Source organism: Corythoichthys intestinalis, chromosome 16 (assembly GCF_030265065.1).
Source record: "Corythoichthys intestinalis isolate RoL2023-P3 chromosome 16, ASM3026506v1, whole genome shotgun sequence".
NCBI lineage: Eukaryota > Metazoa > Chordata > Actinopteri > Syngnathiformes > Syngnathidae > Corythoichthys > Corythoichthys intestinalis.
In genome coordinates this window covers 33,196,433-33,210,463 of record NC_080410.1, presented here as the reverse complement: position 1 = coordinate 33,210,463, position 14,031 = coordinate 33,196,433, and the positions used below count along the sequence as shown (strand labels likewise).

General features: G+C 38.2%; 1 protein-coding gene across 3 annotated transcripts in view; it reads right to left on the bottom strand.

The window, feature by feature from the left end:
- Nucleotides 1-14,031, bottom strand: part of hdac5 (histone deacetylase 5) — an 85,736-nt gene that overhangs the window by 45,021 nt on the left and 26,684 nt on the right. The window contains exon 3 of one of the 3 annotated variants that reach the window (XM_057860970.1): nucleotides 3,779-4,764. The exons of the other annotated variants lie outside the window; for them this stretch is intronic. Coding sequence (XP_057716953.1) covers nucleotides 3,779-3,932 — 154 coding nt within the window. The 5' untranslated portion in view covers nucleotides 3,933-4,764. The remainder of the gene's footprint in view (nucleotides 1-3,778; nucleotides 4,765-14,031) is intronic. 3 annotated transcript variants of the gene reach the window in all.

Below are 14,031 nucleotides of genomic sequence, written 5' to 3'. Positions count from 1 at the left end.
TTTGTAAGTATAAAGTGCATGGCACTGTTTTGTCACTGCCACGATCAGGAAGAAAACGTAAGCTATCACCTGCTTCTGAGAGAAAATTGGTCATGAGGGTCAAGATTCAACTGAGAATCACCAAAAAGCAGATCTGCCAAGAATTAGAAGCTGCTGGAACACAGGTGTCAGTGTCCACAGTCAAGCGTGTTTTGCATCTCCCTGGACTGAGAGGCTGCCGTGCAAGAAGGAAGCCCTTGCTCCAAAAGCGGCACCTTAAGGCTCGACAGAAGTTTGCTGCTGATCACATGGACAAAGATAAGACCTTCTGGAGGAAAGTTCTGTGGTCAAACAAAACAAAAATCGAGCTGTTTGGCCACAATGCCCAGCAATATGTTTGGAGTAGAAAAGGTGAGGCCTTTAACCCCAAGTACACCATGCCTACCGTCAAGCACGGTGGTGGTAGTATTATGCTGTGGGGCTGTTTTGCTGCCAATGGAACTGGTGCTTTACAGAGAGTAAATGGGATAATGAAGAAGGAGGATTACCTTCAAATTCTTCAAGATAACCTAACGTCATCAGCCCGAAGATTGCTGGGTCTTGGGCGCAGTTGGGTGTTCCAACAGGACAATGACCCCAAACACACATCAAAAGTGGTAATGGAATGGCTCGAATGGCCTTCCCAAAGTCCTGACTTAAACCCCATTGAGAAGTTGTGGACAATGCCGAAGAAACAAGTCCATGTCAGAAAGCCATCAAATTTAACTGAACTGCACCAATTCTGTCAAGAGGAGTGGTCAACGATTCAACCAGAAGCTTGCCAGAAGCTTGTGGATGGCTACCAAAAGTGCCTAATTGACGTGAAAATGGCCAAGGGACATGTTACCAAATATTAGCGCTGCTGTATGTATATTTTTGACCCAGCAGGTTTGATCACTTTTTTCTGTTCACCCATAAAAAAGTCATAAAAGAACCAAACTTCATGAATGTTTTTTGTGACAAAGAAGTATCTGTTCCAATCACTCTATCAGAGAAAAATCAGAGTTGTAGAAATAACTGGAAACTCAAGAGAGCCATGACATTATGTTCTTCACAAGTGTATGTAAACTTTTGACCACAACTGTATGTAATCCAATAATATATACTAGTCCTTCTCAAAAAATTAACATATTGTGCTCCAGCACCTCCGCGACCCTCGTGAGGAATAAGCGGCATGGAAAATGAATGAATGAATGAATGATAAGTTCATCATTTTCTGTAATGTACTGATAAACATTAGACTTTCATATATTTTAGATTCATTACACACAACTCGTTCAACACAAGTCGTTCAAGCCTTTTATTGTTTTAATATTGATGATTTTGCCAAAAAATTCAAGAAAACCCAGAAATCCCTATCTAAAAAATTTGCATATTTCATCCAATACAAAAAAGTGTTTTTTTTTTTAATACAAAAAAAGTCAGCCTTCAATTAATTATATCAGGTATTCACTCAATACTTAGTCGGGAATCCTTTTGCAGAAATGACTGCTTCAATGTGGTGTGGCATGGAGGCAATCAGCCTGTGGCACTGCTGAGGTGTTATTTAGGCCCATGATGCTTCGATATCGGCCTTAAGCTCATCCGCAGTGTTGGGTCTGGTGTCTCTCAACTTCCTCTTCACAATATCCCGCAGATTCTCTATGGGGTTCAGGTCAGGAGAGTTGGTCCGTGGACCATGGTCAGTAAAGCATTTACCAGTGGTTTTGGCATTGTGAGCAGGTGCCAGGTCGTGCTGAAGAATGGACTCTTCATCTCCATAAAGCTTTCAGGAGAAGTGCTCCAAAATCTCCTGATAGCAAGCCTGATTGACCCTGCCCTTGATAAAATACAGTAGACCAGGGGTGCCCAAGTCCAGTCCTCGAGAGCCCCTATCCAGCTTGTAATAGCTGGATAGGATAGCAAAATTCCACGTAAAAATATCTTTTTTGGCATTCTGTTTCTCTTTTACTGTACTTTCTATTTCCCTGTACTGCTGCTGCTGCTGCAGAGTGGTATTTTGGGAAACCGATATTCATTTTTTGCTCTCTCTCTCTCTCTCTCTCTCTCTCTCTCTCTCTCTCTGTCTTGTTCATTCTGCACTGCTTAAGGAAAATAGGTACTATGACGTCAGCTCTGAAAAACAGGAGAGAGAGAGTGGGAAAGAAAGAAAGAAAAGGTAAAAATAGTATGATGGCTGCGTGTTCTTTGGACAAATTAGAAGCCTGGAGTCAGCGAGAGTAATCACGTGTCCTGTTGCCATAGAGACAGATGGGTGGACGAGATGTATTAATGAATGGCTATAGGTCGAGTGAGATGTCTGTTGTGTTGCATAAAGTTTCACGTCCGTGAGAACAACTGGTTAAACTTAATACAGATTTGATGTAGAGGGACACCTTCTGTACAAAAATTCCTTACCAACAACTATGTACTTTGCTTAAAATTTCAATTCAAAAAGATGTATATATATATATTTTTTTTAACATTTTTATAGTGTTTTATAGAGTTTTTATGCCATTGAATCATTGATTTAAGCGTGCTTCCTTTACACATTAGAGGCTGTAGTGGTATAGTGCCCCACAAAGGTAAAACATCATATTCATTTTAATTTAAATGATTCCACATTTGAATATAATTTCTGAATATGTGGGAAAATTGAGAACTATGAGACATAGTGCTAACTTGTAGGGAAGAAGCTTTTTACCATTTCAGTATTCCTGATTTTTATTTTTATTTTTTGGGGGGTTGCTATAAAAGAACTCGAATGCATTTGTCTGCCTTTGCAATTATTAGAGTGCTGTTAGCCAAAAATGCATGTGCCCATCATATGGACCAATGGCATGGTTCCTTAGGAGTGCCGTTGTTATTCTTTAGTGTGCGCACAGTTTTGTCTTTTAATACAGGAATTGACCTCTTTTCAAATCTTTAGGTGGAATCAGAATGTTAAATTGTAACCTAAACATTGCCTTTAGGTATTAGATGACTTCATTCTTAGTCTGGAACAGATAATTGGAATTTAGAGTGGAGTGCTTACCATGACGAATAATCATATCGAATATGAATATTTATGTTGACCTATATTACAGAGTTTTTTTTTTCTACTCTGGAGGGTCCAGTGCACTTCACTCAAAACCCTCTTTACTTATACCTTTAGTCAAAGGTTTTGAGACACTTCACTTCAGTAAAATGAGAAATTGTCTTAAAACTGTTACAAACTACTTGTCAATGTCAGGGGATTAGAGGGACTGTACGTATGTCATGTTCCAAATATACTTAGCTGTTGGCATCAAAACCCCTACTCTAAACACAGCTCACCTCACTGCATCTTTGTCGAATGCCAGTCCCACCTAAGCCGTTTTCCTGTTTTGTCATACCACAAATACCACCTCAAAACATCTAGAAGACGCACGGCTATGAACAGAAAAAGTTGTAGACTAATCTCAAAGCATAACAACAAAAAAAGAGCAAAAGATTTGACGATATAATGGCTATTATTGACATTGCGTACATGTACCCTCAAAAACAAAAAGTATTTGAAGAGCAAAAAAAGACAGAAGAGTGCAAATGATGGGTGGAAGTGCATGTTAGCTGAGCCCTTCTGTTCAATACTTTGAGGAGCCAAGGGTCAGCATAAGCCTTAACAACTATCAGTAATGAAAGTCATGAGTATGTAACAACATCTGCATATTCTACATATCAATAGAAGCTTTTAGTCTAAGGAACCAAAAGACCTTCAGCATACTCCCTGCCCTCCCCATCTCCATTCCCAGTGATGACTCACCAGCTGTAGGCATGGCAGTGGTGGAGCCCCTGCTGCTACTCAGGAGCTCCAGTGGCTGTTGGCTGTCTGTGCTGGCAGAAGAAAAACAGGACTCTGTCTCATAAATGGTCTGCAACATGGTGCACAATCCTGACACCGTGGGATGCAACAGCATACCAAAAGACGAGACGTTCACTATTTTCTCACGAAACAAGTCGGTTCCTTTTCAAGAATACTGCCATGTATTCAAGAAGCACGGGTTACTCATTTTAAGAGGATATGAGTAATCACTTACAAGCTCTTAAGTTGAATACTGCTGTTCCGAATGATTCTTTCAACATCAAAAACTGAATTGGGAAATTCCATCAAAAGATCCATAGAGAATGTTGTGTGTTTAGATTTTTATTTCCTTAAGGTAGCTTCTAATGCCTTTGTTCTATTTTTACCCTAACACTGACAGTCACTCACAATGTCCTCTATGATGCAGCCTCCAGAAAGTCTTCCCTCGGCTCAGCTAAGTAAATCAATCTAAATAAAAGAGTGTACTACAAGATGTAAAGTTATTACAGAACAATGGTAAAAAAAAATCCTTAGAATGACCCACACTTGGTTGGGTTAGTCATTTTCTATAGCATCTAGAATCCACATCCATGTTGCTGATTGTGTAATAATGGCTGGTAAATTGTCAGATGCAGCAGCTACTCTTTTAGATCAGAAAGTTTGCCTCCTTTGGTAAATCCACGTCTTGACCAAAGTAAGTGAAGAAACTAGGCGATGAAAAAATCAATAAAACAGCACTTTGTAAAAGTTCCCAAATGTCCACGGGCTGTGAAGTGATGGCAGGGATCTGTTCCATGTGTGCAGTTGGTTTGCATCAGGATGGACTCGCTCAGAGCTTCAGCTGCCTCTTTGCCGCTTCCCAGAGCTAATAACACCGCACCAAAACAGATACAAGGAAATGCTAAATTCCCCTGCATCAAAGGATCCTCACGCTGTTCTCCTCCTGTCTGATGAGAGGGAGAGGAAGAGAGCAGGAAGATAAGGAAAGGCGAGGACATAAATAGCTTCGGGAGAGCACTCCCCGAGGTTCCATGCTTCCAAAATTAGAATCAAGCACTGAGAGAACGATAGAGCGAGAGAAATGGAAGCACGGAGGGCGGGTGAGGAAGCAAATGACACGAAGAGAGAGAGTGCGAGAGAGAGAAAGAGAGAGAGACGAGGAAAAGTGTGGAAGCAGAAGACGAGCGGTGACACCTCAAATAAAATTGAGCAGCTAAGGATCCTATACTTTTCTCCTCAGAAAAAGGAAGGGCAAGTTGCTGCAATGTCAACTTTCTTACAAAACAAACTAGAAATAAGTAGTGGTCAGACTGTTAATATTCACTGTTATGTGTGTTTGGAAAGTCGCTGTGTGATGCTCTCTGAGCTGTTGAATGAAAGAGGGTGGGTAGCGGCAGAAAGTAGATCACAGCATGGAAGGATGTTAAGACAGATAAACTAAAAGTCAACAGCAGCTTTTTTGGGAACACTGTCATTCAATTAAGTCTTCCTGCAGCTTTCATCTAATGAAGACTAGAGGAGACACTAACATGGAAGATGGGGGGGGGGGGGGGGGGGGCGATGGAGGCACTGTAGATGAAAATAGCCGGCCTGAGAGAAGGAGGAGTTAGAGATATAAATAGACAAACAGAGTGAGGCAGAGAGAGAGAGAAAGAGAGCAAGAGAGATAAGCCTCTAGCTCTGGAGGGTGAGGCGGGGGGTGATGGAATAGGGATGCAGACCAATGTCGTGTTTCTTCACTGCACCTCCCGCAATTCACTTGTCAATCGAACAGTGAGATCAGGACAACTAGTTTATAATGTTTTTTACTAGAGCAACAATGTCCAAACTACGACCCACAGGCCAACTGCGCTGCCCAGTTTTCATAGGCTAGCAGCAAATGATGAAACTATCAGTGAATTTGGCCTGGACAAGAAGCTTAAATTAAGCCTACATTCTGTTGCACTTCTCATCTTTAACACTAGATGGAGCTAAACAGTGCCTCTCCATTAGCTTAGAAGTCAAAACCTGATAACATGTTGAAATCAATGAAAGAAACTAGCATTTTAGGATTTTGTTTTGCATAAATAAACTTTGTTTAAAAAAAAAATCCAATATGAAAAATTGAGAGATCTTGGATTTTCTTGACTTTTTAAATATTTTGGCATTCAAAATTTGCATCGCAGTTGCGCTTTGAATCTAGCCAATCAAAAAGTACAAAAACTCATGATTGATTCATGCTGAAAGTACATTTCTGGGTTTGACTGTGAAGGATCCAGCGAATTGTTGATGTGATATGTACATGTGATATGTACAGTGCATATGAAATGTTTTTCAGAACAATACCTAACTCATAAATTCAGATGTACCTGTGGATAAAATGCAGAAGTGTGTGGTGAAAATGTACACATTCTGACTCTGAGTACATTCATACAAATGTGAACACTTTGAATAATCTCATCATGTACATCTCTTCTGGCACATGATTTCTTTCTGAAGTCATTTGCATCATCCCTTATTGACACTCGATTTTTTATTGTTTAAGAAAAGTATTTTAATTATAATGTTAATATATATTTTCATTTACACTCTTGTTTCCAGGACTTATTTTTTCCTTTACATGTATGAATTTTATCACCTCCTTCTCATCATCACATATTATCACAATACTAACACCCCCTTCAAATAAGTTATTCCAAAAAATAGAAAAATTGAGCCAAATGTTGAATATGTGATTTATTTTATTTATTTATTTTTTTTACTTTCTACACTTTAAGGGTAGAATTACATTGTCTGTTAAGCAAGGATGTAATAGATTTCACCACATGTGTTCGGTTGGTAGAAGAAAATAAAAGAATTTGCGTAATTTTTCCAATACCTTTGGAGTGAATCATAAAGTTTCTGGTTGAATGAAAACATCATGTAAGATATCTTATTACCGTATTGGCCCGAACATAAGACGGTGTTTTTTTGCATTGAAATAAGACTGAAAAAGTGGGGGTCGTCTTATATTCGCGGTTACCCATTCATGATGCTAGATGGCGCCAGATATCATTGAAGCGGTGTTCTGTCATGACAGATCTCAGCTACTCTCAAGTTTAATCAGTTTGCATTATTTTATTGCAATGTTTTTCCCTATTCAGATGCTTTAAGACTACAGTTACAGTTAGACTTCACTTTGATGGTTAATGCAGTTATTGCAGTTTTGTTTTATCACAATAGATTGGTTTATTTGCATTTCAAAAACCAGAAGCCATTCATTTACGAATGTGATTGCACTTTAGTTCACATATTTAAATTTTCAGATATTAAGATTAGGGGTGCACGATATCCATTTTTTGAAACCAATACCGATATCGATAACTTCCTGCTCCTCAAAGCAGATACCGATAACTGATAATAAATATATATATTTTTAAATGTATAACCTGAGTTTTTGAACACCTGGAGGTTTTTAAAAAAAAAAAAAAAAATAGTGGTGGATTCAACATAGATTTGCCTTTGATCTCACCAGATTTTTCATAATGACATGAACAAAACAGTGCGTTTCACTTCTGCACTGCCCGACAGCCAGCTAAAAATGAATACACTTCCATAAACCACAAGGCTTGGTCTTTTCTTGCTTTTATGGGAAGACACTCGTCTTAATAATGTGAAAGTACAACAGAAAAATACACATATTCAATACTCAATATACAACAAACTGCACAATACACAACTATTATATGTATAGCATAGCACACTAGCTTGAGCTACTAAAGCATTGGTTGGCTTCTATAACACAACTTATCAAGTTCTGTACATATAACCCTTCACCACAGAAGTAAACATATGGTGCACATCCATATGTTATAGTAAATATAAAATACTTACATAGAGGCGGAAACGTAACAGAAAGCATTCACGATTGTCAGTGCGACCACTAGACACCGCAATGTGTATGTAAATGAGCTTGTAATGTGAACAAAACTACTGTGACAAAAAATAGATGCAACGAATTATTCTGACCAGCATGTGGGAGCAATGCCCGGCAAATGGTCAACTGCTTTCCTATACTAGTGTGTAAAGTCACTGTAAACTGTAAAGCCAGCTCAATACATATTATCGGTCCTATTAATAATGTTATTGGATTAATCAGGATGACGTCATAATTCCTATTATCGGACCAATAATTATCGGACCAATAATTATCGTGCACCAGTAATTAAGATTTGAATGACGCGAAATAACATGCTTTTTCTCTCAAATATATTGTTATAATCATTTGTTTCGGATGTACTGTAATTATTTTCTGTATAAAAATTAATTTGGTCTTCAAAAAGTCTAATTTCAAACTTGAGTCTTGAAAAAGAGGGGGTTGCCTTATAATCAGGGCCGTCTTATATTCGGGCCAATACAGTATGTCATACATGAATTTAAACTCTTCAAAACCATTTTATAATAAAAAAGAGCAGTATTAGAGAGTGAAGCACCTGGGAGATGCCACCAAGCATCGTCATGTAAGCTTGCTTTTCAAGCAAAGGCTGCACTGCGCACTTTGCTGTCAGTGTGGATATTATTAATTGAAACTACTGGCTGCTATTTATAGTATTTGTTTGTTCCATTCAGCACTTCATTCCAAAATGAAGCTGCTGCAAGTACCCCTGTGTCTAAGAAATTGTGATCCAATGATGATAATAATCATAAGATAAATCATAACTCTTTCGTTTAGGTTAGGCGGACTCAATGGCTCTTTCAGGAAGGAAAATCTCATTAAAACATTTTCATTAATTCATCACCTTCATTCCACCTCCTTCTCACCCTCGTCATCCTCACCTCCTGTGTAAACAGTTTTGCATGTCCATGGGCAGACTTACGTATGCCTCACTATGACTCACAGGCAAAATGCAGGGACAAAATTTAGATAAGCTAGATCTAAAACAAACGTATCCTGCTGCAATATTATAATATCGTGACCTAAAATTGCGTTTGTCCTTTTCAAACAGCCATTCCAAAATTTTGTGGGTGAAAGATTCGCCTGTGACAAGACAACATATCTGACATCTGAATGGTCTCACATACTAAACACATCTGCCGAAGGTGTGTGTGTGTGCTGCAGTAGCTCAGTGGATGACTCATCTCTGCGTTTCTATTTGAGGCGCATCAACCACTGGAGTCACACTGTGTCTTTGTGTGTATGTGTGTGTGCGTGTGTGTATGCATGCATGCATGTGCTATATCTGTACCCATGACAACCAAATTACAGTCAGTGTGACAACTGACATCGCTCAGTGTAGGAGGATCGAGATGGCTTGGTGAATTATTCTCCATAGTTTATACTGCATAATTCTGACTTCAAACATCTGAAGTTTAAGTCACACACAAAACTAAAGCTCTGGGTCATACCTCTGTGCTCTGCAGTTTTGTACTATAACTAAAATTCATTGCACATATGCCATACAGTACATACATATTCATATATCAAGGCTGGGCATGTGCCGGGATGAGATTCTGATGGTATGATTGATAACCATAAGCCAAAATATCACGGTTTCATGGTATCACGGTATTACAGCTCTAAAATGTGTTACTTTGAGATGTCTGGGTTAAAAAAAAGAAGGGTTTTTTTTCCATTGAACAGGATTTTTATTTTTCAAAACACATTAGGATATTGGAGCATAAGTATAATGTTAAGTTTTAAAAAATTGGAACATAAGTATAATGTTAAGTTCAAATAAATAAAAAAAAAAAAAAACTGAAATATTGTAAATTTAAAAAAAAAATGCAGTCCTTTAGGTGAGCCTAAACCAGTACTTCTCAAATGGTGGGGCGCGCAGAGCGAATGCCAGGGGTGGCGCGAGTGACCTCGGGGAACATGCTTTTTTTTTTTTTTTTTTTTTTTTTTTTTTTTTTTTTTTGGCCGTACTAGAATAAAGTGTACTTGCACATCCACTCCGTGGGTGGCAGTGGCGCTCTCATTTTCAAAGTGCGTGCAGTATTTTTGAAGGTAAGCAAGAGCACACGGAAGAGACTCATGTAGAGCTGGACTCACGCTGCGACCCACTGTCTTCTCCGGTTCTCACGTGTCCGGCCGAGAAGTGCCGTTTTCGGCTTGGGATCGTCACGACCACCGCCCTCACCTACGGTTCTTCCTCGGCCGCCGAGAATGCGCTTTTTTCGGGCCGTTTGCCTTTTGGCTTTGACTTTTAATATAGTGGGAAATGAGGAAAGACCACTGTTTGCTGAGTCTAAAAATGATTATAGCGGAGAGTCTGAAGCCAAATCAGTTAAGACGCCACTTAAAGACATTAGACCTCAATCTTATTGATAAGCCGCTTGATTGTTTTTCAGCGAAAACGTGCCGAATATTCCCAATTGTCACAATCGTCCCGCTTTGTCAGTGTTATATCAGTAAACCAGTGATCACTGTGGTGAATCGGCGAAAATAAAAACTTTCCTTCTGTCCAAAGACACTTTTCCCCCCCTTCTATTCAGTTTTGTTTTTTTCGGTCAAATTTTTTTGGCATGTTGTCTTGAAGAGTAAATGTTTCTAATCAATTTGAATTTGTTATTATTTACTGATTTTATTACATTTTATTTTTCAGTATCAAATGGTCAAAAATGTACCTTGAGTGTATTTTTACAGTTTGGATGTGACTTTTTTATTTATTTATTTTTTTTTTTTTACTTCAGGCAAATTTATACGCGTTAAGTCTTTTCTGTTACAAGCAAAACAATGTTAATAAAGTTATATTTTATTATAAGTTGATCTATGTTACTTTTTTCTTTAATAGAAAAAAAGGACACGTTAGGCTGAGGCGTACTTATAATAGTACTGTTTACAGTGGCGGCAGAGAGTTTGGGGGGGGGCGCGAAACATTTACGTCTTCCTTGGGGGGGCGTAACAGAAAATAATTGAGAAGCACTGGCCTAAACCCACAGCCACAGCTCAACATTATTACCATCAATACAAAAATAATTGAATTACTTTCCATAAAAAGCACGTGTGTATGACTCGTATCATGTTTACATTATACACACATTCTTTCTCAACGTAGACACACTAAACAAGCTGGAGTTAACTCTCATAGTTGGTGGGACACGTTCATGACAGTACATAGATTTTCATAATGTATTGACGGGACACGGGGCGCAGGGCCGATAAATAGGGGGCCTGCATTGTTGGTGAGGCCGTCAAAGCTAACAGAGTGGAATCACAGACAAAAAGCTTTTTTTCGTTCAAAATTCTTGTGAATAAATGCTTAAATCCACGAATTTTTATAGATACAGACGTAAAACAGTCTAGTGCAGTGTTGCAACGATTAATCGATTAACTCGAGTATTCGATTAGAAAAAAATATTCAAAATAAATTTTGTTGCTTTGAGTATTCGTTTAATTTAAGTGGCGTTGTATTGGTTTATTTTGAAAGTGTTTGCATGTAGTTTTATTGATTTGGGTGGCAACAATAAATATGATATAACTCATTTCTCATGGCTGAAACAGCTGCTCCCTGTTAAAACTAACATTAGCCAAGTTTTTGTTTGAGCGAATGTTTTTGAATGCATTCATGATTTAGTTTATAGGAATATTTAACAGGTTTTTTGTGGGAATATGTGTCTGAACCATTTGTTAAGAACCTTGTTTAAAAAAAAAAAAACAGCATTTTATAGCATTTAAGCTAGCGGACTTTTTCTGTGTAAGTTAGCCAATTGTTCTTTTGTTGTACATAGATCCTCATTTTAAAAAAATTTTAATACCGTTTGAGGCTGTTTGAGGCTCAGCTCGGGTATGTTAATTTTTCATGTTCCTTACCAGATTACTCAAGTATTCGAACTAACTAGTCCGTCGATTAATCGACTAGTAAAATATTCGATAGCTGCAGCCCTAAAACAGTCTCGATTCTTGGTTAAAAGCAAAAAAAACAAAAAACGTGCAGTTAGCATTTATTTTACGAAAATATTGGGAACTATGATATGATATGATAATGTCTCCCATTGATTTTTTCCCCACAACTTTTCAAAATGCATGCATGGTACGAAAAATATAATAATTACCCTGAATCCTCAAACAAATCACTCCTGAGACAATCCTTCCTGTTTGTATGCGGTACAGCTTTCGTACTTTTTCAACAGAAATCTGGCGTTAGATCGCTGCGTGTGTGTGTGAATAACTCCTCTTGATGTGGGCCGCCCCCTACTTGAACACGCGGCGCCGTGCATGACCGATCTGACCTGTCAATACCATTATGAAGTCTATAGACAGTGTTTACTAACCTTTAATTTTGTATAAATGCGAAATCATATTGGATGTAATGCCTCCTCGGCAGCCACCCTCCGCAAACATGTTTTACATGTCGTTTGGCCCCCCTCTTCTAAGCCGCGGCTGTAACTTTTCTGTAGCCAAAGTATTCCCATACTAGCGATTTCCTTTTCTTTGATGGGGGAAAAAGTTCAGGAGGTTTCACCTCCCCATCGTGTGGCAAATTTTTGTGGTTTTGAAACAGTGACGTTTTCATACCACGGTACTCCTTGAAACCGGTAATCGGCATATGTCTAATCAAGACTAAAAAAACTTTTACTTTGAGGAGCAGTTTTGCTCATCACAGACTTCATTCATTTGAAGAGCAATTTGCTGTGAGGTAACTTTTTATCTTAATCCCAGAGGTCTAAGGGTTAGAAAAAAAAAATAGAATAAAATGATATAATTGGAGAGTTGTAAGTAGGGCTGCAGCGGGGTTAGTCCTGATATAGATGTATTGACTTTTGATCCGTGAGAGGGAAGATAGGTCGGATAGGAGTGGGATAGAGAAACACGAGTATGTGAACAATGTTAGTAATGTGGAGTGGGGAAACCAGTATTGGAATGGACAGGTCCTAAAACAAAAGGCACAAAAAGTGTTGTACTATGCTATCAAGTTCACCTTTGATTCCACATCAAGGATTCATTCCACACAGGTTGCACACTAAGAATTGAGGAAAAGCAGGCCAAAATTATGTCCGATCACTAATTTAATGTGCTAAAAAAGATTTAAAAAAAACAAAAAACAAACAAAGAACAACAAAATGGTTCATATGCTGTCATTGTACAAAATACCAGGAAAAGAGGCACCGCTGCGCAGCAAGCAGTCATACCATGAACTTAGTTCTCTCACATTCGCCCATCCATAAAAACAAGCTTCAACATCCTCTTCCCAAATTCCTTTTCAAAGTTATGAGCATACAAAGAGTTCACCAAACTTGTGAAGATGTATGGAAAAGAATCTGGATGCATTTACGATTGTGGTCATCTATGAGGTACCAAACCCCAGATACAAGATATTCTGTCTCTGTACAATGGGTGTCAAGAGTTTGGTCTACATTGCCTGAAGTAAGTTTCCATTGAGGGTTAGACTGCCCCAAAAATGCCCTTTAGTCACTGAATCTTTTCACAAGCTTTATGGACAATTTGGCCAACTCAGTACTGCATTCCTGCTTTTTGTAAGTGATGAGCTTCTGTTGGCTTCATCAAGCCGTGAGCTATACTTAAGGAGTTCACAATTCAGAGATAGGCACATCGAATCCGCAACCGTATATCACTATATGAATCGAATCCTTCAAAAAAATTGTAAAGCCCCTAATGATAAATAAATTTAAAGTTGAATTTCTATTTTTACAAAGGTGTTGGGAGACAGCAAAAACCACAACAATAATCAAGCCTTTATTCAGACTACAGCCAAAAAAGGCATACTGAAATTTATTAAGGACTAAACAAATAAACACATGTGTTTATTGTACCGTATTGGCCCGAATATAAGACAGCGTTTTTTGCATCGAAATAAGACTGAAAAAGTGGGGATCGTCTTATATTTGCAGTCTCGACATTATACCCATTCAAAACGCTAGATGGCGCCAGATACTGTATCATTGAAGTGAATGCTGAACTTGAGGAGTATTGTTCTGTCATGACAGATCTCAGCTACTCTCAAGTTTAACCAGTTTGCATTATTTTATTGCTTTGTTTTTCCTTACTCAGATTTGTTTTAAGACTACAGTTAGTTAGACCTCACTTTGATGGTTATTGCAGTTATTGCAATTTTGTTGTTTTATCACAATATTTTGGTTTATCTACAGTACATTTCAAAAACCAGAAGCTATTCATTTACGAATGTGATTGCACTTTAGTTTACATATTTAAAGGTTCAGATATTAAGATTTGAATGAGGCAAAATAACATGCTTTTTCTCTCAAATATATTGTTATAATCATTTTTTTCAGAT